This window comes from Sapajus apella, unplaced genomic scaffold (assembly GCF_009761245.1).
Source record: "Sapajus apella isolate SASKATOON/1434 unplaced genomic scaffold, GSC_monkey_1.0 scaffold97, whole genome shotgun sequence".
In the NCBI taxonomy this organism is placed as follows: Eukaryota; Metazoa; Chordata; class Mammalia; order Primates; family Cebidae; genus Sapajus; species Sapajus apella.
Window position 1 is genome coordinate 3,797,635 of NW_022437037.1, and position 26,250 is coordinate 3,823,884.

General features: G+C 55.6%; 2 protein-coding genes across 5 annotated transcripts in view; both read left to right on the plus strand.

Annotated features, from left to right (window-relative positions):
• MIGA2 (mitoguardin 2) overlaps positions 1-6,546 on the plus strand; it is a 31,827-nt gene extending 25,281 nt beyond the window's left edge. For both annotated transcript variants that reach the window (XM_032257526.1, XM_032257525.1), the window contains exons 12-16: positions 2,054-2,152; positions 2,499-2,633; positions 3,695-3,748; positions 4,395-4,511; positions 4,787-6,546. In XM_032257526.1, coding sequence (XP_032113417.1) covers positions 2,054-2,152; positions 2,499-2,633; positions 3,695-3,748; positions 4,395-4,511; positions 4,787-4,993 — 612 coding nt within the window. In that variant the 3' untranslated portion in view covers positions 4,994-6,546. The remainder of the gene's footprint in view (positions 1-2,053; positions 2,153-2,498; positions 2,634-3,694; positions 3,749-4,394; positions 4,512-4,786) is intronic.
• Positions 6,547-14,942: 8,396 nt separating this feature from the next.
• On the plus strand, positions 14,943-23,604 carry DOLPP1 (dolichyldiphosphatase 1). Of its 3 annotated transcripts, none has more exons than XM_032257533.1 (8): positions 14,951-15,157; positions 18,186-18,286; positions 18,516-18,603; positions 18,703-18,802; positions 19,014-19,112; positions 19,640-19,768; positions 20,262-20,351; positions 22,129-23,604. In XM_032257533.1, exons 1-8 carry the CDS (start codon positions 15,082-15,084, stop codon positions 22,163-22,165), a joined length of 720 nt encoding a protein of 239 aa, XP_032113424.1. In that variant the 5' UTR covers positions 14,951-15,081; the 3' UTR covers positions 22,166-23,604. The 3 variants fall into 3 exon arrangements, with proteins under 3 accessions (XP_032113426.1, XP_032113424.1, XP_032113425.1); XM_032257534.1 differs by having other exon boundaries at positions 14,956-15,157; positions 18,519-18,603; XM_032257535.1 differs by lacking the exon at positions 19,014-19,112 and having other exon boundaries at positions 14,943-15,157.
• The last annotated feature ends 2,646 nt before the right edge of the window (positions 23,605-26,250 follow it).

Genomic DNA, 26,250 nt, shown 5'->3' on the forward strand with positions numbered 1-26,250 from the left:
CCCAGGAAGGGAAGGGGGCTTGTCCAGGATACTAAGCAAGAGAGGGGTAGAGGTGGATTTGAAGCCAGGTGGCCTGGACCCAGCCTGAGTCCTTAGCCGGGTCTCTGTGGGCCTCTGCAGGAAGCTGAGTGAGTAAGTGAAGGAAGGCTAAGGTGGGTGCCAGGACTCCACCCTCTGGGGAGCTCCGCTTTGCAACTTCTTGGTGTGGGACTTTGGTTTTATTAGCAAATGAGGCCGGGCGCAGTGGCTTATGCCTATAATCCCGTCATTTTGGGATGCTGAGGCAGGTGGATCACCAGGTCAAGAGATTGAGACCATCCTGGCCAATATGGTGAAACCTTGTCTCTACTAAAAAATACAAAAATTAGGGCCGGGCGCGGTGGCTCACCCTTGTAATCCCAGCACTTTGGGAGGCTGAGGTGGGTGGATCATGAGATCAAGAGATTGAGACCATCCTGGCCAACATGGTGAAACCCCGTCTCTACTAAAAATACAAAAGTTAGCTGGGCATGGTGGTGCACGCCTGTAGTCCCAGCTACTCTGGAGGCTGAGGCAGGAGAACCCCTTGACACCAGGAGGAAGTGGAGGCTGCAGTGAGCTGGGATCATGTCACTGTACTCCAGCCTGGTGATAAAGCAAGACTCGTCTCAAAACAAAAACAAAAACAAATGGGAGCCGTGTAGCAGCCCCCTGAGCTCTAGAGCCTGCACCGAGCCCTGGGACTGAAGCAGTACCTGATGCGGCTCTGTTAGAATGGGGCCTGGCCCTGGCCTGGGCAGATGTGAGCCCTGAGACGGAAGCAATACCTGATGCGGCTCTGTTAGAATGGGGCCCGGCCCTGGCCTGGGCAGATGCGAGCCCTGGGCAGATGCGAACCCAGGCACCAGGGTTGTAGCATCAGGCCACTCGCTAAACGTGGTGTCAGTGGGCAACCACGAAACCTCATCACGTATGGGTGTCCTCCTGTGTGAATGGGTGTGCCCTGGGGACATTACATGATAGGGCATGCTCAGGTATCGAGGACCAGCCCCTATCTTCATCATCGTCACTGTGTACCAATGAGAAAACGGACTCAGTCAGGGCGGTCAAAGGATGGCCCGGGATCATCCTAGCAAATTTTCTTTAAAATGTAATGAAAATACTTTGTCAAAATTTGGGGCCAGGTGCGGTGGCTCTACCCGTAATCTGTAATCCCAGCACTTTGGGAGGCTGAGGTGGGCAGATCACCTTCGGTCAGGAGATCGAGACCAGCTGGCCAACATGGTGAAACCCCGTCTACTACATGTATAGCCTAGTGTGGTGGCGGGCACCTGTAATCCCAGCTACTCAGGAGGCTGAGGCAGGAGGATCACTTGAACCTGGGAGGCAGAGGCTGCAGTGAGCTGAAATCGTGCCACTGCACTCTAGCCTGGGCAACAGAAAAAGACTTAAAAAAAATAAAAATCACTAGTTAATCCATGCTGAGAAACAACCCTGACACTTAGTGTTTTTCTACGTCCATAAATGCAGACCCACATCTGAAAAGTGTCCCAAACCCCAGGTTACCCTCAGGGTCCCAGAGAGTGAAGGATGCATCAAGTGTGCCGAGAGCCTCAGCGCTGCTCAGCAGTGCTTTACGTGCTGTATTTTGAATGCTTTGGTGCTGGACTGACTGCGTCACACACGAGCTCAGCCGCTGCTCCAGAAGAGCCTCATCAGGGTGGGGCTGTAACTTCTCCCCTTCCCCCGCTAAGGTCCAAGGTCACAGAGATTTGAACCTTTGGCTGGCTGACTCTAACCCTCACATTCTGTGTCCCTCCAAAGTGAGATGATGCTGTCACACTGGGCACTCCTGGAAGATGGCAGGTGGTCAGCAGAGGAGCCGGCCTGACCTGACTGGGTGTCCTGGTTCTCTGGAGAAGCACGCTGTGCTGAGTAGGAGACACTTTTCTGCCACGTTTTCCCTGTGGCTACTGCGTGGGGATGGGCCCCAGCTGTGCCTTGGCATCCACAGGCCAGCCTGTCCCTGTGGGTCTTGTCCAGTGACCAGGATGGGCTGTGCATCTCCCCACAGAGCCCCAAAGGCTTCCTGGAGAGCTACGAGGAGATGCTGAGCTATGCCCTGCGGCCCGAGACCTGGGCCACGACGCGGCTGGAGCTGGAGGGCCGAGGGGTGAGCTGCTTTGTGCTGAACCCCAGCATCCCGGGCTCCCCTGCATCTGAGCAGCTCCCCTGCATCCTGGGCCAAACTCTGCCTCAGTTCCAAGTGGCTGAGATGTTCATTGCTGCTCACAGCCCCAGTTCCTGCCCTGCCCCAGGCCAAGGTGGAGGGAGGAATGGCCCCAGCTATACCCCTTTGGACAGCAGAGCGGGGAAGACGTGTCCCCCTCATGTGTGTTCATGCCCTGGCCCCCCAGCCTCAGTCTCCCCATCTGGAAAGTGGCCCTGAGGCTCCAGCGGTGCCCCCACGGGTGGGGGCAGGTGCCATGCATGAACCTCCCGGGTGGCACCCTCCGCAGGTGGTATGCATGAGCTTCTTCGACATCGTGCTGGACTTCATCCTCATGGACGCCTTCGAGGACCTGGAGAACCCCCCGGCCTCAGTGCTTGCCGTCCTGCGGAACCGCTGGCTGTCAGACAGCTTCAAGGAGACGGTGGGTCGCTGTCCTGCTCCCAGACCCACGCTTGCTGCCATTGGCCTGTGCGCTTGCCTGCCCCCATTCTCTCTGTCCCCGGCATTTGTACCACAGCTGGGCCCCCAGCCCTTAGATCTGGGGCTGCAGGCCTGGGAGACCAGAGTCTGCTTGGAGAAGCCTCCAGGGTGCTCCGTTGCTGCCTGGTGCCCCAGTTTAGAACGAATGTGGTGTGCGTTTTCTTCCTATTGTGTGGTTTCATTTAGTTAATTCCACTCATTCATTTTTTTTTTTTTTTTTGAGACGGGGTTTCCCTCTTGTTGCCCAGGCTGGAGTGCAGTGGCTTGAACTTGGCTCACCGCAACCTTCACCTACCAGGTTCAAGTGATTCTCCTGCCTCAGCCTCCCAGGTAGCTGGGATTACAGGCATGCACCACCATGCCTGGCTAATTTTTGTATTTTTAGTAGAGACAGGGTTTCTCCATGTTGGTCAGGCTGGTCTGGAACTCCTGACCTCAGGTGATCCACCTGTCTTGGCCTCCCAAAGTGCTGGGATTACAGGTGTGAGCTGTGAGTCACCGTGCCCTACCTTAATTCCACTCATTCTGTGCTGGTATGAATTCTATTCCATTTTGATGCACGCTGTTAAATCAAGTTAAAAGAGGGGAAATCAAAACCATAAAGAGAAAAAGGCACAGAGCAAGAGACAGCCCAACACAGGACCCCCAGCGAGGCCAGTAGTGACGCTCCAGCAGCTGGGCCGTGATGCCTGGACCCAGGCTTCTGAGAGGCAGTGTTCAGGCGGGAACCATTGCTCCCACAGCCCACCAAAGGAGGTGGGGGTGTGTGTGTGGCCCTTTACAGAGGAGGAGACTGAGGCACAGAGACGATCCAGCAGTAAGGTTAGAGTTGAGACCAAGTCTAGGGATGTCTGACTCCATAATAGAGGAGGAAGCCGCAGTGCTTGGACACCCAGCCTCATCTTCCTGCTTGGAGTGGGAGGGCTTGGTCCTGGCTGGCAGGGGCAGAGGCTGTGGGCTAGGCCCGTTTGGACACCAGGGTGCATCCTGTGTTTGATGCAGGCCCTGGCCACTGCTTGCTGGTCGGTCCTGAAAGCCAAGAGGAGGCTGTTGATGGTGAGTGACTGGGCTGTGAGGTGGCGTGGCTGCGGTGTGGAGCTCCTTGCTGAGCCACTTGGCCCTGGCTGCCTGTTCCGCATTACCTCTCCCAGGGCCAGGAGCTCCCTGGAGGCGCGCCGAGAGCCACTTCCTCTCCTCCCAGGCCCAGCACAGAGCAGGCCACTGGGGATGGGAACAGACATCCTAGGGTGGTGGCCACAGGGCTGGCCTGGTGCAGGCGCCTCGGTGGGGACAGGACGCCCAGGAGCAGACAGAGCCCCGCCCCTTCCCCGCCAGTAGTTAGGCTCCCATCATTCCGCTCCCAGACAGGGACTGGCTGCGCTATCTGGGCTGTGGTTTGTTGCTACCCTCTGCGGGCCAGGTTCTGCTGCCCAGCTGATACCAGCTGCTGCTGCCATGTGCTCCAGGCACTTCCTGAGCCACCAAAGCCCCGCCTCGTGCAGTTCCCACAGTGGCCCGTGGTTACCGTCTGCATAAGTTAAAATGGGCTTTGAAAGCTCGAGTCACTGCCCAGGGCCATCCAGCGGGAACGTTCATGAGCTGGGTGGACCTCCAAAGCACGGCCCTTTGTGTCACACCTGGGCCCGGTGACCTCGTCCTACCTGGGCCCCAGCCTGGCCCCTCAGCCTTGTTGCCACTGCAGGTGCCTGACGGCTTCATCTCCCACTTCTACTCCGTATCGGAGCATGTGAGCCCTGTCCTAGCCTTCGGCTTCCTTGGACCCAAGCCTCAGCTTGCTGAAGTCTGTGCTTTCTTCAAGGTAAACAGGGAGCAGTTTTTGTTCTTTCCTGACCACTGCCCTGGGCACAGGCACCCTGGGAGGTGCCAGGAATGGGGTGAGGGCCTGGGCCTGCTCCCAGAGGGAGGGTGGAGCCGGACCCATGTGGGTCCAGAGGAAGTAGCGGGAGGGAGGAGCCCGGGGGTGGAGAGGACTGGCTGGGGCTCTGGTGGTAGAGAAGCGGGGTGGGGTGACCTGGAAGGCATCGTGGTGGGCAGCAGCCTGGGCCAGGCCTGACACCAGCCCTGTTCCTGCAGCACCAGATTGTGCAGTACCTGAGGGACATGTTCGACCTGGACAATGTGCGCTACACGTCGGTGCCCGCGCTGGCAGATGACATCCTGCAGCTGTCCCGGCGCCGCAGTGAGATCCTCCTGGGCTACCTTGGGGTACCCACGGCCAGCAGCGCAGGCCTGAATGGAGCGCTGCCCCGAGAGAATGGGTCCCTGGGGGGGCTGCAGTAGAGGCTGTGTGGGCTGGAGGCAGCAAAGAAAAGGCTCCTCCTCCCTTCCCTGGGTTGGTGGCTGATGGCCATGGTGGCCGAGGGTGGCTGCCCCTGACCTTGCCCATCCCCATCATCTGCGAGTCCCCAAAGCCCAGAGGGGAAATGGAACAGAGAGGGATGGAACAGTCCCTGGGGGAAGCAGAGGCCAGGACAGTGGCCAGTGGGGCCTGTAGGGGAGAGAGGCAGTCAGAGAGGGGGCGTTGTGGAGAACTGGGACAGGCAGAGCCAGGATGCCCCAGGTGGGGCACCACAAAACCTCTCATCACCCCAGGGCTCCTGACAAAGGGGCTGGGAGGGTAGAGGTGAAGGAGGGGACACCATGCCCTGTAGTGAAGGTCACAGTGTCCAGAGCTAGAAGCCACCTGTGGCTCCATGGTCTCAGCATCCAGGCATCCGGCTGGCCTGTCCTGATGGCCTCCCCACCTTGGCCACCTTCTCAGAGACTTTGCAACTCCAGAGGAGGACAGTGGGGCCACCTTGGTGGGCAGCAGGCTCAGGCCATCCAGAGGTGGGACAGAGGTGTGGGCCTCCCCATCCTCTGCTCTCTGGGAGGGGACAAACCCAAGCACCAAACCAGGACACTGTCCTTTGACATTCCCTTGCCCTGCCAAAGATCGTCATTTCTTCTCCCACCTTTGCCACCACCAAAGATGGGCAGAGGTGGGGTGGGCCCTCCTGCCTCCGCCCATCCCCCTTCGGTGAGCCTGGACCTCCCTGGGTGGTGCTAGGCTCTGAGCTGGGGGCTCTGACCAGGGTTCGCTCAGACTCATCACCCATGGGCCCAGGGACCATGTTGGGAGAGGTCAGAGGATGTTTGTGGCTGGACCAGCTTCCCCACCCTCATTAGGACAAGAAACTGCTCAGCACTTTGCCTTCAGTTCTACGCACAAATGCTCCTGGAGCCTCATGGGGGCAGAGAGCCTCCCCTGGGCCTGCAGACAGAGTTTTATTAGCAGGCCCTTATGCCTCGGGATCCTGTCAGCCCGGCAGACTCACTTCTCAGTATCTTCAGCTGAGCAGGTGTCTGTGACCCTAATGCATTCTGTTGAGGCCTGCAGGAGAAACAGACTCCCCTCCTGGGTTTCCACACTCAGGTGTCAGAGGACTGGCTCCTGTAACTGGGGCCCCTCTCCTCAATGGGAAAGGGTGGGAGGGTGCGGCACAGAGAGGAGGGGAGACAGTGCTGGGGGTGGCCCGTCATCTGTGGGCCCCTTCCCAGACACGGGATCCTCAGGCACTAACCTGCCTGGGCAGGAAGGACCCTGTGCCCCCCGTCCGCCCCCAGTCCTGACACCCTGTTCATTTGCACTTGCCCTGTGCTGTGAATGTAATGGTGGGCCTCAGCCCCGCCCCCTCATTTGCTCCCCAGTGAACAGACGTGGCATTTTCATTTGTCTTTGTTTACACATCTGTGCACTGCCTGTAGCGGTCAGCTGTCGCAGCTTCTGACTCCGGATGGTAGAGTGTGTGCACTGACTGTGAGTCAAATAAACACTCGAGACGACCTCCTTCCACCGTGCCATGTTGTTGGTTATGTGCGTGGCTGTGTGCTTCTTGGGACACAGCAGGGCCAGAGCCAGTGGGAGCCCCTCCAAGCTGGCTCCTGGGTCCTTTTGGTCCCCACCCCCCACATCAGTCTTGGAGCACTTCCCATCTCAGAGCAGAACAAGATGTCCCAGGAGGCTCAGAATCCCAGAGACCAGAGCTGGGAAGACCCCAAGGGGAAGCCCGGCCTGTTGGTGGTGGACTGTCACGATCAAGGCTCCCAGAATTGCACCTCTCAGGACTCAACGTCCTGTACAGTCCTCTCCCGCAGCGGAGCCAGGCTTGGCTGTGTGACCTGCTTTGGCCAGCAGAGGCCTGAGCTCTGCTGTGTTGGGACGTGCCTTCTTGGAAAGTAGCTGCTGCCATGCCAGACACCTGAGCCCCTTTGCTGGGGAGGCCACGTGGAGGAGAACAGAGGCACCCTGGCCAGCAGCCACAGCTCACTGCCAGTCTTGAAGGTCCTCTTGGGCCACACAGCTGAGTGGCCAGCTGCCAGGAGCGACCCCAGCAGGCCTGGCCAGCTGAGCGTAACCACAGAGCGTAAAATGGGGATGGTTTTAGGCCAGGAGGTTTTGGGGTGGTTGTTTCATGAGTGGTTGTTAACTGAGACCAGCACCCTTGCTGATGAAAGAGGAGACGGGAGAGGGAAGGGAAGCGGGTATGCTCCAGCACATGGCAACTCCATGACAGCCCCAGGCTGGACAGCCAGGTCTCCGGAACCTAGCCCAGCGCCCCATCCACCACCCCATGCCCTCACCTGGAGCTGTTTGCATTTCCATCGGGTCATGAGGAGCTGTGAGTTTCCTCCTGCTTCACCGGCTGACTGATTCTCAGATGGTGGGTGAGATCCTGTCCGCCGAGCCTTTGGCCGTGGCGCGGCTCACACTGAGTGCTTGATAAACAGCGGTTGGAATGAATAGAAGTGGGCTCCGGGACGTATGCACAGACAGGAGAGTTGAAGGATGCTCGCTCATTTGTTTGCCATATAGTTGTTGTGCACTTACTGTGTGCCAGGCCTTGCTCTGGGTGCTGCGGAGACAGCGGTGGAGGCACAGGAGCCTGCTTGCACTGCCCACTCTCCAGAGCTGGCCGTGGGCATCTCCTTCCAACCTGGGCAAGGAACGTCAATGGCGGCAGCTTGAGTGCGAGCCCTGGGGAGAATGTGTGCTTGCTTTATATATTTACGTGTTTTTTTTTTTTGAGACGGAGTCCCGCTTTGTCACCCAGGCTGGAGTTCAATAGTGATCTTGGCTCACTGCAACCTCCGCCTCCCAGGTTCAAGTGATTCTCCTGCCTCAGCCTCCCGAGTAGTTGGGATTACAGGTGCGTGCCACCACGCCTGGCTAATTTTTGTACTTTTAGTAGAGACAGGGTTTCACCATGTTGACCAGGCTGGTCTCGAACTCCTGACCTTGTGATCGGCTTGCCTCAGCCTCCCAAAGTGCTGGAATTATAGGCATGAGCCACCACATCTGGCCCGATGTGTTTATTGTTAGAAACGAGGTCTCACTATGTTGCCCAGGTTGGTCTCAAGCTCCTGGCCTCAAGTGATCCTCTCACCTCGGCCTCCCAAAGTGCTAGGATTTCAGGCATGAGCCACCGCACCCCTCCCCAAGAGAGAGGATTTCCAACATGGAAATCAGCAAATGTTGCAGACCAGGGGAGCTCACAGCCCAGGGGAGCCTGGCCATTTCTGTGGGTCCCAGGCCCTACCTTCCAGAAGCATCTACTCTAAGAGATACATGATGAACAACTCCTCTCACAGGTTTTTACAACTGAAACCATCACTTCTAGTTTGACATCACAGGGATCTAGGACTTCCACAGCCTACACTGAAATGGCAGTTTCCTGAGGATGGCACCCAGCTGGCTGTGTTCACCCTTCATCCCTGATGCCCACACGTGGTCTGGCAGGACTGAGGAACTCAAATATTTCCTGAAGTGAACGAATGAACATTCAGCCCAGAAGGCGGCATCATCACGTTTGGAGAAAGGCTGTATTAGTTTTCACGCTGCTGACAAAGACATACCCAAGACTGGCTAATTTATAAATAAAAAGATGTTTAATGGACTCACAGTTCCCCATGGCTGGGGAGGCCTCCCAATTATGGTGGAAGGTGAAAGGCACACATCCTACATGGCAGTAGGCAAGAGAGAAAGAGAACCAAGTGAAAGGGGGTCCCCCCCTTATAAAACCATCAGATCTTGTGAGACTTACTACCACGAGAATGGTATGGGGAAAACTGCCTCCATGATTCAATTACCCCCACCGGGTCCCTCCCACAACAAGTGGGAATTATGGAAGCTACAATTCAAGACAAGATTTGAATGGGGAGACAGCCAACCACATCGGAGGCCAAGAGAAGGAAAGAGCCTTGTTTCCTAAGGGCTTGCTGGGACTCAGCACAGACCAGTGTGGCTGGGGTGTGGTGCAGTTAGACTCTGTACCTCTAATCTCAAGGCCACCCTCTCTGTGAACTCCCTGCCAGAGGAAAGGCCAGAGGTGAAAGGCCAGACCCTGCCCTGGGGCAGCTCTGGAAAAGCCTGGGTTTTAGGGCTTGTCTGAGAACCTATGGGGCAGTGGGAGGAGGCGGCCAACAGTCTGGTTCATGAGATGCAGGGTGGTTCTGAACCTGGGCCAGGTGGCCATGGCAAATAGCGTGCCACTCTGAGCCTCGCCTCAGCCACAAGCTGGGTGCAGTCAGGGCTGCCTCGCAGGGCTGTTGTGGAGGTAACAGAAAGGACGCAGCGTGTCTCAGGGTGTGCGGATCGGGCGTTGGGAACATCACTGGTCAAACCCTCAGCTCAGAGGGAGGAGATGGGCAGCTCAGGCAGCCTCCCCTAGGGCTCCTGGCCATATTCATGCCTGCACTGTGCAGCCCCTGTCCAATAGCCAGGTCTGACTGCATCACCTCTTCCATCTCATGGGACCCTGTAAGGGCTCCTAGGCACAACTCCCTCAGAAACAAATCCACAAGCATGAATCCACAGGTATTAATCCAAAACTGTGCATAAGGTAGGTGCTCACTGCAGCTCCACTTCTAAAGCCCCAAATTTAGAAACACACAAATGTCCATCAAGACTAGAATGGGGGCCGGGCAAGGTGGCTTACATCTGTAATCTCAGCACTTTGGGAGGCTGAGGTGGGTGGATCACGAGGTTAGAAGTTCGAGACCAGCCTGGCCAACATGGTGAAACCCCGTCCCTACTAAAAAATTAGCCAGGTGTAGTGGTGCATGCCTGTAGTCCCAGCTACTCTGGAGGCTGAGGCAGGAGAATCACTTGAACCCTGGAGGTGGAGGTTGCAATGAGCAGAGATCATGCCACTGCACTCCAGCCTGGGTGACACAGCGAGACTCTGTCTCAAAAAAAAAAAAAAAAAAATGACTAGAATGGAGGCGGGCACAGTGGCTCACATCTGTAATCCCAGCACTTTGGGAGGCTAAGGCAGGAGGACTGTTTGGGGCCATGAGTTCAAGACCAGCCTGGGTAACACAGCAAGACCCTGTCTCTACAAAAAATAAAGACTAGAATGTGAAATAGACTGTGGAAGGTTCACACCGTGGAATACTATACAGCAACAAGAGGAAGCAAATTTCCACTGAAGGCTGCAGCATGGCTAATGCTCACAACCATAACGTGAATGAAGAAGCCATATATGCAAAAAGTACAGACTGTAGGCTTCCGCTGATAGTCATTACACAATCTGGCCAACCTGAAGGTATGGCGTCGGAAGCTGGAAGTCACCAGTGGTGACTGGAGCGGGTGCCAGGGCTCCTAAGGTCCTGGTTCCTAATGTGGGGGCTGCTGACACAAGTGTGCTTAGTTTGTGAAACTATATCAAGCTGTACATGTTTGATTTCTGGAATTTTCTGTATAAATATATATATACATATATATATATATATAATATATATAATTTTTTTTGGACAGTCTCGCTCTGTCATCCAGGCTGGAGTGCAATGGCACGATCTCAGTTCATTGCAACCTCCACCTCCCAGGTTCAAGCAATTCTCCTGCCTCAGCTGGGACTACAGGTGCCCACCACCACACCCAGCTAAATTTTGTATTTTTAGTACAGATGGGGTTTCACTATTGTAGCCAGGCTGGTCTTGAACTCCTAACCTCCTCAGCCTCCCAAAGTTCTGGGATTACAGGAGTGAGCCACTGCACCCAGCCATATATATATATACATTTTTTTTTTTTTTTTGAGACGGAGTTTGACTCTTGTTCCCAGGCTGGAGTGCAGTGGCATGATCTCGGCTCACTGCAACCTCTACCTCCCGGGTTCAAGTGATTCTCCTGCCTCAGCCTCCTAAGTAGCTGGGATTATAGGCATGCGCCACCAGGCCTGGCTAATTTTTGTGTTTTTAGTAGAGATGGGGTTTTGCTATGTTGGCCAGGGTAGTCTCGAACTCCTGACCTCAAGTGATCCACCCTCCTCGGCCTCCCAAAGTGCTGGAATTACAGGCATGAGCCACCTTGACCCGGAGTCATTACCAGAACTTCTATTTTTTTTTTTTTTTTTTTTTTTTTTGAGCTGGAGACCGGAATCTTACTCTGTCGCCAGGCTGGAGTGCAGTGACACAATCTCAGCTCACCGCAACCTCTACCTTCCGGGTTCAAGCAGTTCTCTCACCATGTTGGCCAGAATGGTCTTGATTTCTTGACCTTGTGATCTGCCTGCCGCGACCTAGGTTGGGAGTTTAAGAGCAGACTGACCAACATGTAGAAACCCTGTCTCTAAAAAAATACAAAATTAGCTGGGCATGGTGGCACATGCCTATAATCCCAGCTACTTGGGAGGCTGGGCAGGAGAATTGCTTGCACTTGGGAGGCGGAGGTTGTGGTGAGCAGAGATCCTGCCACTGCACTCCAGCCTGGGCAACAAGAGTGAAACTCTGTCTCAAAAAAAAAAAAAAAAAAAAAAATTGTTTGTAGAGATGAGGTCTTGCTGTGTTGCCCGGGCTAGTCTTGAACTCCTGAGTTCAAGTGATCCTTCTGCTCAGCCTCTCAAAGTGCTGGGACTACAGGTATTAGCCACCATGCCGGCCCTGAATGTTGTTTTAAACAAGAAAACAAAACCAAACCCAACAACAAACCCATCCTTCAGATATCCCCTCTGTCCCCATCACTAGCAGTGCCCTCAAAGTTTTGGGTGGCCAGGCCCCTGTGGACTCCTACCACCTCATCCCTTTTCTCCCTCTTGCCCTCTTCAGCCATATTCGGGCTCCAGGACACTGGCTTACACTGTTCTCTCTGCCATGAAAACCCTCCCTGGGTAACTCCCTCTCATTTTGTGATTCCTCATCCTCGACCTCCCTCGGGAGGCTCCCGGCACCGACAGGTCTGCATTTCATGGACTTTGCTCCCAAGGTCGATTTGGGAGCGACAATGTGGCCCAGATCATGGATGGCTGCCCTGTCCCAGGGAACTATTCTGGGAAGCTCCCGGCCCGCTCCTCACACCTCCTGCTTCTCAAAGGTTAATAATGGCAGTGCCTGAGGACGCCGAGGGCAGCTGACCCCGACGAGCCCAGGCTGGGAGTGCGCACAGCAGGGCTGGGGGCAAGGGGCCTTCTGGGCTCCCTGGTGGGTTCTGAGTCACCCTCATCTCCTCTGGCCACACAGGCCAGCCTAGGGTCCCTGCTTCACTGACCTGGCCACTCACAGACAGAGCCACTCTCTTTGTGGGATTTCCTGGGTTATTCTCACCTCCCGCCGGGGGTGCCTGTGTCATTTTGTTGTATATGACCGGAGCGTAGAAAGTTACCACAAGACAAAAGTATGCCAGATTGCAGGGTCATTTATTATGCCGGCGACCACAGAGGACTCACGTCTCTCCAACCTGTGGTGGCAAAAGGAGGGTGCCACGATTTTTTATACCCGAAAAACCACCTTGGGAGTGGGGGTGAGGGGCGGGGATGGGGATGAAAAGGCTTCAGACATTCCGAGGGCTAGTGGATTCTGTAAATTACCTCCTGGGCAGAGATGAGGGTGGGGGTCTCCGGACATTCCAAGGGCCAGGGGACTTTTGTCATTCCGTTTGTTCCTTGAGTGGTTTACAGAAGTCAAGATAAACATTTGTTTACACATTATCTGGTTAAGGTGGAAATCACAGACCTTAGTTACTTATTACAAGTCACAGGAGCCAGGATGGAACTAGCTTGGGCTGCTTAGTCTGGCAATTGCCGGTAAGCAAAGGCTAGCAATTCTGGCAGTTACTGATAAGAAAAGGTAAGCAGCTTTACATAGTGGCTAGTTTGCAAAGCAAACTAGCAGTTTTATTTACAGTAGCCAAGGCTAGCAGTTATTGTGAGGAGAATGGGGCAGCCATTTCAACTTATCTAAAAACAGTTTTGCATTTTATAAAATAGTTTTGCTCTGGTTCTGGCTCTAGGCCAGCACAATATCACAATTTATCAGGCACTTGCTCTAGGTCTGGTCTGGACCAGCCTCAGGGTGTATCAACCCGTCCTCCTGTTGCTTGGGGCTTCTCTAGCGGTGGCTGTAACCACCTGTATCGGAATCCCTGGAGCACATAAGAACCCAGACACCTAGGCTCCAACCCAGACCTACTGGATCAACCCAGGCCTCAGCAATCTGTATTTTCTTTTTCTTTTTTTTTTTCTTTTGAGACGGACTTTCACTCTTGATACCCAGGCTGGAGTGCAATGGCGCGATCTCGGCTCACCGCAACCTCCGCCTCCTGGGTTCGGGCAATTCTCCTGCCTCAGCCTCCTGAGTAGCTGGGATTACAGGCACGTGCCACCATGCCCAGCTAATTTTTTGTAGTTTTAGTAGAGACGGGGTTTCACCATGTTGACCAGGATGGTCTCGATCTCTTGACCTCGTGATCCACCCGCCTCGGCCTCCCAAAGTGCTGGGATTACAGGCTTGAGCCACCGCGCCCGGCCCAGCGATCTGTATTTTCTAAAGGCTGACCTCTGCACTCTATGAAGTCTGAGAGCCGCTGCTCACTGGGAGAGATAAGGAACCGATCACAGTCCAGTGAGGTCTGGGCTGAGACAGGACAGGAGATGCAACCGTGGGAGTCCAGTACTGGTCCCTCACTCGGCTGTGGAAACCTGTAAGTCCAAGAGACACCTGAGCCAGATTTGGCTGGGCAAAGTAGGGCAGGAGAGGCAGTGCATCCCATGCAGCAAAACAGCTCTTGCTGGCCAGGGGCGGTGGCTTACGAGGGCAGATTGCCTGAGCTCAGGAATTCGAGACCAGTCAAGGCAACATGGTGAAACCCCATCTCTACTATAAATGCAAAAATTAGCCGGGTGCGGTGGTGTGCGCAAGTAGTCCCAGCTAGTGGGGAGGCTGAGACAGGAGAATCACTCGGACCCAGGAGGTGGAGGTTGCAGTGAGCCAAGTTCGTGCCACTGCACTCTAGCCTGGTCAACAAAGCAAGACCCAACAAAACAAAACAAAACAATCTCTCAACATTGTTGCATTTAAAAAAAAGAAAAACAAAAACAAAACAAAACAACCCAGCACATGCTAGGGCCAGGAGACAAGAGGTCGAGCCCTTCCAGCCCACCTTACCTGGACTGTGATCCAATCTAGCCAGAGACAGAGTTGGGTAGGAGAGGTGAAGAGGGGTGGGAAGGTGTGGCTGGCTGTTCACAGAGGAATGTCTTGGGAAAACTGAAGGGTGGGTGGAAAACCGACTTCTTGTTTGAAATGCTCCCAGGACGCCTCATTAAGTAGCACAGACGTGACTGAATCAATAAACCTTTGTTAAATGAATAAAGGAGGAAGGAGTCCTTAATTGCAGCTAAGCTTCCACTCTTAGCATCAATTAAGCTTCCGTTCAGTCCAGCGTTTAGGGTGCCTACTGCGCGCCTTGCCCCACACACTTTTCACAAAAAGGTCATCTGTTCTGTGTGACTTGCCCTTTCGCCGGCCAGTATGGGGCAGTGGGAAACAAGCCTCCTTCGGGTCTCTGGCCTCAGTTTACTCGTAACTAAAAGTGGGTCGGTTCAAACCTCCTGGGGCTGAGGTTGCCTCTCCTCTCCGAACATGCGCTGTCGGACGCGCTGGTCCTCCAGACCGCGGGTCAGCTCGGGGTACCAGGGAAGCCTTCACTCTGGGTGCAGGTCCCATCCGAACCAAAGCTCCCACCAAAGTTCAACACGCCCCCAAAGCCAGCGCCTCATTGGCCCGCCCTGCCTACACGCTGAGGCAGTCTTACCTTCTGATTGGCTATTATGCTCCCTGTTCTGTGATGGAACCCTCCCCTTCTCTGATTGGCCAGGCCCCTACCTGTGCTCGCCCGGGATTGGACGCCAGCTGGGCCGGCTCGTTGGCTCCCAGGGGCCCCGCTCTCTGATTCGCCTCTCAGGCAGGCCCCACGGCCTGCACGCTGAATGGCTGCGCCGCTACCTATATCGGCCTCCGATTGGGTGCACGGCGCCTCCCCGGCGTGATAGGTCAGGACCACCGCCCCCCTGGCTCCCCATTGGCTGCTCGAAGAAGCCCGGTCTCCGGGTAAGATGGCAGCGGACGGACAGTGCTCGCTCCCCGCTTCATGGCGGCCGGTGACCCTCACCCACGTCGAATATCCTGCAGGTAAAAGGCGGCCCCGGCTCCGAGGACGCCTTCCCGGGTACGGCCTCTCAGTCCCGGGCTCTCCGGCCTGCGCGAGCCCGCGGAGGGGGCGCCGGGGGACCGGGGTGGGAACTGTCAAATAGTGAGTCTTGGAGGGGCTCGGCCGGCGCGCGCCTCGCGCAGGCGCAGTGGTGCGGAGATGAGCTGGGCGAAATTGTGAGTCGCTCGCTCGCGTACTCTGCGGCTGCGCGGCCGGGGCGCTCCCCTGGGTCCCGGGGCGCCGGTGGCTTGAAATGGGGCGGGGGGTCTGTGTGAGGCGAGAAAAGATCCCTGGCCTGGACCTTTGCTCTTCTTCCCTTGCCCCAGAGAGGCCGCACTCCTGCCCCAGCGTGCAGACAGTGTTTGTTTCCTTCGAACAGTGCTTTGGACTGCTTGTAAGAGAAAGAGCTCTCCGTTGCAGGGAGTGTGCAAGCTGAAGCCAGGGTTTTGAGTACTTGTGGTGCCACGCCCTGAGCAGGGCACGACTTTACAACCGAGAGGACCCGATGAGGGGGAGGGCAGCCTCCGGGATCTTGACTTCTGGAGCTTCCTATCAGACACACCTCTCGAAGCGCAGGGCTTTCTAGTTGAGATGTCCGTTAGCGGCGTTCTGGAGGCTCTCTACTAAGAGTGGCGCAGAGCTTGGGCGTGGGGGTCAGACCCATCTAGGCTCCAATTGAGGCTGAGGCCTTGTGTAGGTGCCTGCCTCTGCTTAAGTTACTTCACCTCTAAAAGTGGGACTGATTACAGTGCTTACCGTCTGGTGATGCTGTGAGCATCAAATAGCAGGAGGCACAAGAAGGGCTGAGCACAGTGCCCAGCATGCATAAGTATTCAGGGAATACCTGCAGTTAATGCCATCCCACCTTCCAGGACCCTCCCTGAGTAGGATGGTGGAGTGCCAGGGAAGGCTGGGGCCCTCTCATTGAGCCCTGCTTGCCTGAGAAGGGCCTGCTCTTGCTGCTGCCTTGCGAGATGTGAGAACCTGGCCCCGCTGAGGGCACCAGGACTGAATGCCAAAGAACTTTGACCTTGGTGTTGTGGGTTGTACTGGGGGTGGTATGGCCCGGCCAGGTGCTGGGCCCTGCCTGCCTGCCTGCCTACCATTCATCTGTTTATTCATTCAGCCAATATCTGCTGAACACTCCTGAGTGCTGGGCCCTGGGCTACCTCTGAGTTTAGAATGCTTAACAGGCCTGATAGATCCCTGCAATCCTGCACTATGAAAAATGGCTGCTTTATAAGAGGGAGGTGGGGTGAGACTTGCTAAGGCCTCTGCACCTTCACAGCTTCCCCTCCTGGCCTCAGAGTAGCTTCTTGGAGTGCTCACAGTCCAGCAAGCCAGAGGGAACCTGGCAGGCAGTTGTGTGCAGCATGATACAGGCTGTGATGAGGGACCTGGCTGAGCCTGGGGCATCTGGCAAGGTCAAGGCCCCTATAAATGCTTCTGTGGTTCCCTGCACTTCTCCTTCACACCCCTCATGACACCATCACTTGCTTATTTCATCCATTCATTCAACAGTTTTTGAGCCCAGTTAAGAGCCAGGCTCTGTGCTAGGCTGGGGTGATAGAGTGGGGAATAAAGAGACCCAGTCCCTACTCCCAGATGCTGTCCTGATATCTACACTAACTAGTGGATCATGAACCATGTCTGGATGGCACATTGTCCTGTCAGACTGTGAGCTCTGCACTAGCAGGGACGTATCTGTCTTTTCTTGCCACTGTGGTGGGTTCTTAGTTGATGTTTGTTGAATAAACCCAGTGAGAATCCCAGGTGGGGAAACTACGTGCAAAGGTCCGGAAGTAGGAAAGGGCACGGTACGCTCTGGGAACTAGAGTTCGGTCCTTGGAAGTAGAGCAGAGGGTGGGAGGGAAGCAGGGCCAGGGCTGTGCAGGGCCAGATGGGCTGGGCTGAGGGGGAGCTTGTCCTAAGGGCAGTGGGAGGCATGAGGGGGCTTGGATCAGAGAGTGGAGAGGCCAGTCTGTGGTCGCATCTTCAGGAAAACCGCAGGGTAGTGCCGGCTCTGGGACAGGCTGTGGAGATGGCAGCAGTAGGAGGTAGGCGCTAATATCCCTATTCCACAAGTGGGTGAGCTGAGGCTTAGAAGGTTGAATCGTTGCCTCCGTTCATGCAGCCAGCGAGTGCTGGCATAGGAACTGAGCCATGCCCTCAGACCCCAGGGTGGCTGCACAGCTGCCCTGTCTCAAGGTGTGGGTACCTAGCCACACCTTCATAGCCTAGCCACTGTCTTCATAGCCCAGTGCTGTGGAGGTGAGCTTCGTGGTGGAGAGGCCCAGAAAAGAGAAGGGACTCACCCTGCTGTCACCCAGTGGGACTGTGGCAGCACCAGCACTTGAACCCAGGTGCTTAGCTGGGCTGCACTGCTTTCCCAGACCAACTCCAGGCCAGCCTGATCCTGGGTAGGATGGGCTGGGTAGGATCCTGGGTGTGGATGAGGCCAGGCGTGTGTGTGTCCATCTCTTCAGCCCTGGAATCTGGGCTCAGCCCTCTGTGGACACCTTCCCTGCTACTTGTGTGAGGCTGGTGGTGTGGACCCTTTCCCACACTGGGTTCTCCCCACCTCTGCCCCAACATGGAAGTATCCTGGTTGCCAGGGACCAAACTGAGTGTCTCACAGATCTCATATCATCAAGTCTCACACAGCCATAGGAGGTAGGCACTAATATCCCTGTTCCACAAGTGGGTGAGCTGAGCCTTAGAAAGTTGAATCCGGCCTCAGTTCACACAGCTGGCGAGTGCTGGCATAGGAACTGAGCCATGCCCTCAGACCCCAGAGTGGCTGCATAGCCGCCTTGTCTCAAATGGTCAGGGTGCCCTTCGGACTCAACCTCACCTGTCCTTAGATTCTCAGCTTGAGTGTTCTCGTCTCCTAAAAGGGGCCAGTGTTCCTGGCTGGGACCTCCTTTCTGGCTCAGGCACTCCCTGCAGGGGGCTGGCCCCTCTTCTGATGCCTGGGCCCTGTCCTCATTCTGTTCTCTGTCTTGCCAGGTGATCTCTCTGGCCACCTCCTTGCCTACCTGAGCCTCGGCCCTGTATTTGTCATTGTTGGTTTTGTGACCCTCATTATATTTAAGCGGGAGCTGCACACGGTGAGTTTGTCCTGCCCACCCCTTCCCTACCTCACCCCGCTCTGGGCCTTAGCCCAGGGTTTGCCTTCTCATCGTTGCGTCCACCTGTCTTCAGGTGTGTGAAGCCTCCCGGCTGGTTCCAGGTTACTTACCTTTTGGGCTGGGAGGTTCAGTCAGAGCCCATGGTCTTTGGAACTGGGTAGCAGCCAGCAGGTGCACAGAAGCCCAGCTGACCACACGTCTTCCCCAGCAGATTTCGTTCCTTGGGGGCCTGGCACTGAACGAGGGGGTCAACTGGCTGATCAAAAACGTCATCCAGGAGCCACGGCCCTGTGGAGGTAGGGCCTGGGCCACGAGGGCCTGAGGGGCCCCCAGGTCGGGGTGTTACTGGGAGGTCCGCATCCTCCCGTGATGCCCTGGTCTCCTCTCTCTCCCAGGCCCCCACACAGCAGTGGGCACCAAATACGGGATGCCCTCCAGCCATTCCCAGTTTATGTGGTTCTTCTCCGTCTATTCCTTCCTTTTCCTGTATTTAAGGTGAGCTTCTTCCCTGGCCGGGGTGGTCCTGAACTGGCCCAGGCTGGGCTCTGTCAGGGACTCACTGCTAGCCCTTCAGATGCCCCTGGGGTGGGAGGGGCTGCAGCTGAGGCAGAAGGCACCCAGGGAGAATTTGGATGGGGCCAGGGACTGTTGGGGAGGCCTGGGCTGGGCTGTGGGCTGAGGCCATCTGGCGGGCCTGTTTTCCCAGAATGCACCAAACAAACAACGCCAGGTTCCTGGACTTGCTGTGGAGGCACGTGCTCTCCCTAGGGCTCCTCGCTGCGGCCTTCCTAGTCTCCTACAGTAGGTATGGAGGAGGGAGTGCCCTGGTCTGCACCCTGCCCATGTGGGTCCTGCTGATTCCTGGTCCCTGTCAGGCCCCACTATGGACCCTAGTCCCAGAGCCTATAGGGCAGGACTGGGAAAGAGGTCTCAGACCTCTAGTTTTAAAAGGACAGGGCTCCAGCTGCCCTTTCTAGCCCAGTCCCCACTGAGCCCAAGATTCTGGGGCTAACTCCGTGTATTAGCCATCTAGTCCCTATTCCGGAGGAGCCCACCGTAGACAAATCCAGAGGTCAAGGGCTGGACAGGTGGCAGCAGATCCTAGCTGGCCCTTCACGGCTACAGATGGGAGAACTGCAGTTGGGGTCCAGCGCCCTCCCTCCTGGAAGTGGAACTGAGGCTGTGCCCGTAGAGTCAGTGTCTTGTCGGTGTGTCGGTGTGTCTCCACATGTGTGGGCACAGGTCCCTGGGAAGCTGGCACGTGGGCTCGGAGGATTGTGAGGGCCTGTCTCTGCCTGGCTCTCACATACTTCCCTTCTGGCATTGGTCCAGGGTCTACCTGCTGTACCACACTTGGAGCCAGGTGCTCTATGGAGGCATCGCTGGAGGCCTCATGGCCGTCGCCTGGTTCATCTTCACCCAGGAGGTCCTCACCCCGCTGTTCCCCAGGATAGCAGCCTGGTAACTGCCTCCTGCCGTCCCAGGCACTGTGGCCCTGTCCCCTCCTGTGGGTGGGGCTGTCACTGGGCAGGCCAGGAGTCTTGACCCCAGCCCCTGTCTCCCTGAGAAGGCCCCAGTGCCTAGCCTTCTGGTGGCATAAGGCTACAGGCCCTGCCTGTCTGGCTTCCACCTCCTCCAGGGGTTTGCAGCAGAGACATGGGGGGTTTCCTTAGGCCCAGAAGCCAGAGTATCATCCTCTGTCCTTGCATAGGTTCTCAGGGACTTAGAAGCCTGAGTCCTGCTGGACTGTGTGTGCTGTGTGATAGTGCCCCTGCCTGAGGTGACACAGGTGACATAGCTGGGTCTCTCAGTGGCTCTGGGGTCTCAGTCCAGGCAGTGACTCTAGGCGGTGGGGGAGGGTGCAGCACCAGCCCTGGGCACTGGTGGGGATGTCTGGCACGGTGAGACTCGTGCCCTGATGTGGTCCTGGCTTTCTGGGTATCTGTCTCTCCAGGCCTATCTCCGAGTTCTTCCTAATCCGAGACACAAGCCTCATTCCCAACGTACTCTGGTTTGAGTACACGGTAACCCGGGCAGAAGCCAGGTGAGTTCGGGGACAGCAGTGCTCACAGGGACCTAGCCCCAGGCAGCCTCTGCCTCCGTGTTTGGAGGGCCCTCTGGGAGCCCATGCCTGCCTAAGTGCTTCTCTTGCATTAACCCATTGAACCCTACTGTGACCCCCATTTTGCAGATGAGAAAATTGAAGCTTGGAGAAGTCACTTACTTGAGATCTTGCAGATACTGGGTGGGGAGCAGGGTCGTGAACCCAGGCCGTCTGGCCCAGAGCCCATGCTTTTAACCTCTGCAGCCCAGAACCAGAGAGCTGGGCAGCTGAGGTTCTCAGGGCTCCTGTGTGTGGCCATCCCTAGGGGTTAGTCCAGATGCTTTCTTAGACCTGGGTCAACTGAGGCGTGTTGAGTTAGGGGGCCAGCCTGTAGTTGCACAGCAGGCCAGGACAGAGCTGAGCTTTGGAGAGTCCTGACTCATGCTGTTTCACTCGCCCCAAATCCTGGGTGGGGGTCCTAGGGGTGTGGGAAGGCTGGCTCCTCTCCGGGTTTAGAGACGAGCTGAGGCTCCAGAGGAAGCCTGGGAGGTTTGCAGGCAGGCCGAGAGAGACCGTAGGGCGGGGCAGGGTGGGGTGTCCTAGCAGCCAGGAAATGTGTTTAGTGCATCAAGGTCCAAATTATCCTAACAAGCTTAAGAGCAAAGCCGGGGATCCATGAGGAAAGGGGATTGGAGGGGGTTAGGGCAGGCAATCCCATTAGAGGCAGAAGGGCCCCAGCTGGCCCTGCTGATCTCTCACCGGCCTGCCCTGCCTCACCCTGCCCTGCCCCACCTGGCCGGCCTCCACCTGCCTTCATTTACCAAAATCTTAGGGCACACCTGTTCTGTGCCAGGCTGTGTGCTGGGGGCAAGCACAGAGCGACAGCCATGGTCCCCTGCTTATGGTGCTCACAGCAGGCAGGGAAGAGCTGTGGTGCACCTGCCTAGGTGATCGCCTGCCTAGGTGATCGGTGCTGTGGCCTGAGCTTGTGTGGGGCTGGGTGGGCGGGGCCTGTGAAGTCAGAGCTGGCTGGGGAAGGGCATGCATAGCTCCTGAGGCCGAGAAAGCTTGGTGACTGCACCAGACTGAGACGGCTGGGGCTGGAGCCCAGGGAACAAGGGGTGTGTTGTGGGATGATGCTAGGACCAGATCACACAGGACCAGTCAGGTTTCTAGATTTTAACTGGGACCCTGGACAAGCCCCATTCTTCTCTACCGAATCTATCAGCCCCTCTAGAAAATGGGGGTGATTGGTCCTGCTTCCCTCAGGTTCCTGGGCTCATCCTGGATATAGCCACACCCCGAATTGGGTGCTCAAATCCCCTCAGTAACCTCCATCAGTAGTTCTCCTACTTTTGCTTACATACCTCCCGGATGGGGAGCTCACTACTTTTCTCACTACTTTTCTGTACTTCTGTTTTGGTCGATAACAAGAGAACCCACTTGTGCTGGCTTGTCAATAAAGGGAAACTCCCCGTAACTAATTGGAACCCAGCCAGGTTCCTCTTGCCTCTGTTGTCTCATCCTGGCTCCCACCCCAGCCCCAATCTCCTGGCTCCACTTCCAGGATTCCAGAGCTGAGACAGCCGAGGTACAGGCCCCACCAGGGAGATCAACCCTCTCTAGGTGCCATTCCCAGGGCAGGCGCTCTGATTGGCCCAGTTCAGATCAATCGCTGGCTACTGGGGGTCGGGATTTATCTACTTAGTTGGGACTATGAGGTGGGGGACAGCTGTAGGTTACTGAACCCACATCTGACCCCCGTCCCATTTTGCAGGAACAGACAACGCAAGCTGGGGACGAAACTGCAGTGACTGGTGGGTGTGGCTGGGCCCAGCCTCCAGATCTGGCCCACACGATGCCTTGCAGGATGGACAGGATGACAGACAGGGACGAAGCAGAGACCTCTACAGATCCAAGTCACCAAGTGGAGCCTTTTTTTTTCTTATTTTAATTTTAATGAACAAGGTGGACCAAAGGGCTGAGCCAGCCCCTCAACCAGGACCCTGGAGGGCCTGCTGCCTGGGGGCCGTGGCCAGAGACCCTCGCTTGTGCTGCTGCCAGCCTCTGGCTGGGCAGGAAGTGCCCTCATTGTGGGCACCTGGGTGCAGGGTGGAGGAGGAGGACTCGCGCCTCTGGTCTCGGGGCCAGGAATTCCAGGTGGCGTGAGAAGTACACACTATTTATTTTTTGGTTTTGTCAGAGGCAGGCAGGATTCTGCAGCTGAAGAGCCTGCTCTCCGGTGGCCGCCCTGTGGACAGAGGGCCCCAGTCAGCTTCCCAGGCCCTTCGTCCTATGCCCAGAGGGCAGATGCTTCTCCCTGGGCTGGAGTGGTGGCCTGGGGTGCCAGGAGGAGGGGAGCATACCCCACACCCTCCCTGCCACCATTGCCATTCCAGAACCTCGGTCAGTGTTTCCCTGTCTGGGGGCAGGGCCCAGAGCGAGCGCGCATCTGGCGGCTGCTGTCATTGTGTTCTACCCCGTATCGACCCAACACCATAAGGGCTTTCTCTGGTCCCCTGTCCATAAGACAATAATCCCTTTCTGACAAAGGAGCCTGCACATGTGGGTGAGCAGACCCAGGCTGTTTACAGCTCTTTCTTGTCCTGCCATCCAGTAGCAGTTAGTCTTCATCCCTACGCGAACAAAATGGGAAGGAGCTGGGAGCCGGGAGGAGAGGAGTGAGGCAGTGGGCGCCCGAAGTCCCTTGCCCTTCCCTCTGTGTGCTCTGAATATATCCTTGTCCTTCCCGACCCATCTCTGACCAGCTGGGAACCTGCTTGGGATCCCCCTCAAACCTGTGTCTGGGGTGTGGGCTCACAGAGCCCTGCCAGCCCAGTTTGTGGGAGGGCTCTTCCCAAAGGGACCCCCACCTCTAAAACACTCTGAAAGGGAGTTGTGGAGAGGAGATGCCTCCAGACTCTCAGAAGCTCTGAGGACTGAACTGGGCCACTCGGGATCTGTGTTTGAATCCTCCCCACCCCTTTCTTTGTGGAGGTTCCTAACCTGCTGCTGAAGCACAATATTTTGGTGCTTTCTTTTCTCCTTTGTTAAAGGCAGTGTCCAAAAGCCATTCCAGATGCCGGGACCAGGGCTTATTTCTAGGGAAGGTAGGTTGGTTTCCACGTTTCCCTCCCCTTGTTATTTTTATTTTTTACTTTTTGCCTGAGACAAGCCGAGTGTGAGGTGGTTTGATTTAAGAAAAATCAATGAAATTGTTTACTATTGTTTTAAAATAAAATCATAAACTTGGGCGGCTTGAGCACATGCTGACTGAGCTCAGGAGAGGAGATTGGGGCAGCTGCGGGGACACAGGACCCTTAGGGGCAACAATACAGTGAAGACCATGAAACCAGAAGTTACCGAGTCCCTGCTAGCCCACAGGAGGACTGTGAATGGCCTCTGCCACGTTCCCCATCAGAGTCTGTCCAGATTCCGATTACATCCCTCTAGGGGAGCTTACTGAGGGCCGCCATTCCAAACCTGGACACTTTCAGCCTTAAGAAGTTTTCCCCTTTTCACTCTCAGGCCCCTCCCTGTGTGGTGCCGGCTCTGCTCTCACTGAGCCTCGTTCCTTCTCTGTGGGACAGCCTTGAAGACTCGGGGGCAGCCAGTGTGCCCTTCAGAATGTGCCAGGATAACCATCTCCACTTGGTCTGACACAGTGGCTCACGCCTGTAATTTCAGCACTTTGGGAGGCCAAAGCGGGAGGATCATTTGAGCCCAGGAATTTGAGCCCAGCCTGGGCAACATAGCAAGACCCTGTCTTTAAAAAAAAAGAAATATATATATATGTATATTTTTTTTATTTTACTTTAGGTGCATACTATATCTGGCATTTCTCCCCATGTTATCCCTCCCTAAATTTTTTAAGAATTAGTCAGGCGTGGTGGTGCACACTTGTGGTCCCAGCTACTTGGCGGAGATCACTTAAGCCTGGGAGGTTAAGGCTGCAGCGTACCATGATCATGCCATTGCACTCCAGCCTGAGCAAGACTCCATCTCAAAAACAAAACAAATACATGTGGATAAAGATGATCAAATAGAAAAGGAAAGAAGACATCATGACGGAGAACCAGCAGAAAACAGATAACAGAAACAAACCCACAAATACTTCAGATATTGGAATGATTAGGCACAGACTGATTTACTATTTTTTTTGAAATGTAGTCTTGCTCTGTCATCCAGGCTGGAGTGCAGTGGCACGATCTTGGCTCACTGTAACCTCCACCTCCTGGGTTCAAGCGATTCTCCTGACTCAGCCTCCCAAGTAGCTGGGACTATAGGCACATGCCACCACTTGCAGCTAATTTTTTTTTGTATTTGGTGGAGATGGGGTTTCACTATGTTGGCCAGGCTGGTCTCGAACTCCTGACCTCCTTATCCGCCTGCCTCAGCCTCCCACAGTGCTGGGATTACAGGTGTGAGCCACCGAGCCCAGCCATAGCTTTCATTTCTCAATAAAACCGAAGTCCCACACTGAGAAGGTTGCAAAGAGGAGCTCCCCAGAGGGTGGACCCTGGCCCCACCTGAGCCTTCCTCACTTGTTCATTCAGTTTCCTGGGGAGGCCCACAGAGACCACCAGGCTAAGAGCTCAGGCTGGGTCCGGGCCACCTGGCTTCAGATGCTACTAACACATTGCTTTCACTTCATTCACACTCACCTGCTTACCCCGACCCCACTCCATCCTGCCCAAGGTGCAGTGCTGGGCAGAAACCCAACTCCTCAAGCCCTCAGAAGCCTCTTTGAAATACCCACTTTTTGTTCATGTTCGGTGGCTCACATCTGTAATCCTAGCGTTTTGGGAGGTCTAGGCGGGTTGATCACTTAAGGTCAGGAATTTGAGACTAGCCCGGCCAACATGGTGAAACCCCGTCTCTACCAAAAATATAAAAGTTAGCTGGGCGTGGTGGCAGGTGCCTGTAATCCCATCTATTCTGGATTCTGAGGCAGGAGAATTGCTTGAACCCAGGAGGTGGAGGTTGCAGTGAGCCGAGATAGTGCCACTGCATTCCAGTCTGGGCAAAAGAGTGAGACTCCATCTCAAGAAAAAAAAAAAGATCCACTTTTCTTCCCCTCCCAGGCTGCTGTGTGGGTCCAGGCCACCACCAGTCCGTGCCTACAGGCAGCAAAGCCTCCTGACAGGTTCCCCTCCTCCCTACCCTTAGCCTGGTCCACTTTAAACTGTTCCTCATGTGGCAGTAACCACAGCATCCTCCTAAAATCCAGCCATGCCAGCCTCCTCACACTTTGGGCTCAGGAAGAGGCCCTTGTCTTTTTTTTTTTTTTTCCTTGAGATAGAGTCTTACTCTGTCTCCCAGACTGGAGTGCAATGGCACAGTCTCAGCTCACTGCAACCTCTGCCTCCCAGGTTCAAATGATTCTCCTGCCTCAGCCTCCCGAGTAGCTGGGATTATAGGCACCTGCCACCTCACCTAGCTAAGTTTTGTATTTTTTAGTAGAGACAGGGTTTTGCCGTGTTGGCCAGGCTGGTCTCGAACTCCTGACCTCAAGTGATCTGCCTGCCTCGGCCTCCCAAAGTACTGGGATTTCAGGCGTGAGCCATCATGCCTGGCTGAGACCCTTGTCTTTGTCATGGCCCTTCCACAGGGCCCCCTGCGGCCGGGTCCTTGCCCTGCCTTGACAACCTTAACCTCCAGTACATCCCTGCTTTCTCCCAATGACAGGGCTTATATAAAGTTCATGCCCACTGGATATACAGACTTTCAAGATCTATATAAAAACCACGTCTATTTCTCTTTAATTCATTAATTTTATTAGACTTGGTGTGGTGACTCAGGCCTGTAATCCCAGCACTTTGGAAGGCCGAGGTGGGTGGATCACCTGAGATCAGGAGTTTGAAACCAGCCTGGCCAACATGGTGAGACCCTGTCTCTA

What these genes read in the sequence shown, in the direction of transcription:
- DOLPP1 (XM_032257533.1), top strand. Translation starts at nt 15,082, where the DNA reads ATGGCAGCGGACGGACAGTGCTCGCTCCCCGCTTCATGGCGGCCGGTG. An exon ending in TTAAGCGGGAGCTGCACACG is followed by an intron (nt 18,287 to 18,515) that starts GTGAGTTTGTCC and finishes CGTCTTCCCCAG; the next exon opens with CAGATTTCGTTCCTTGGGGG. An exon ending in GGAGCCACGGCCCTGTGGAG is followed by an intron (nt 18,604 to 18,702) that starts GTAGGGCCTGGG and finishes TCTCTCTCCCAG; the next exon opens with GCCCCCACACAGCAGTGGGC.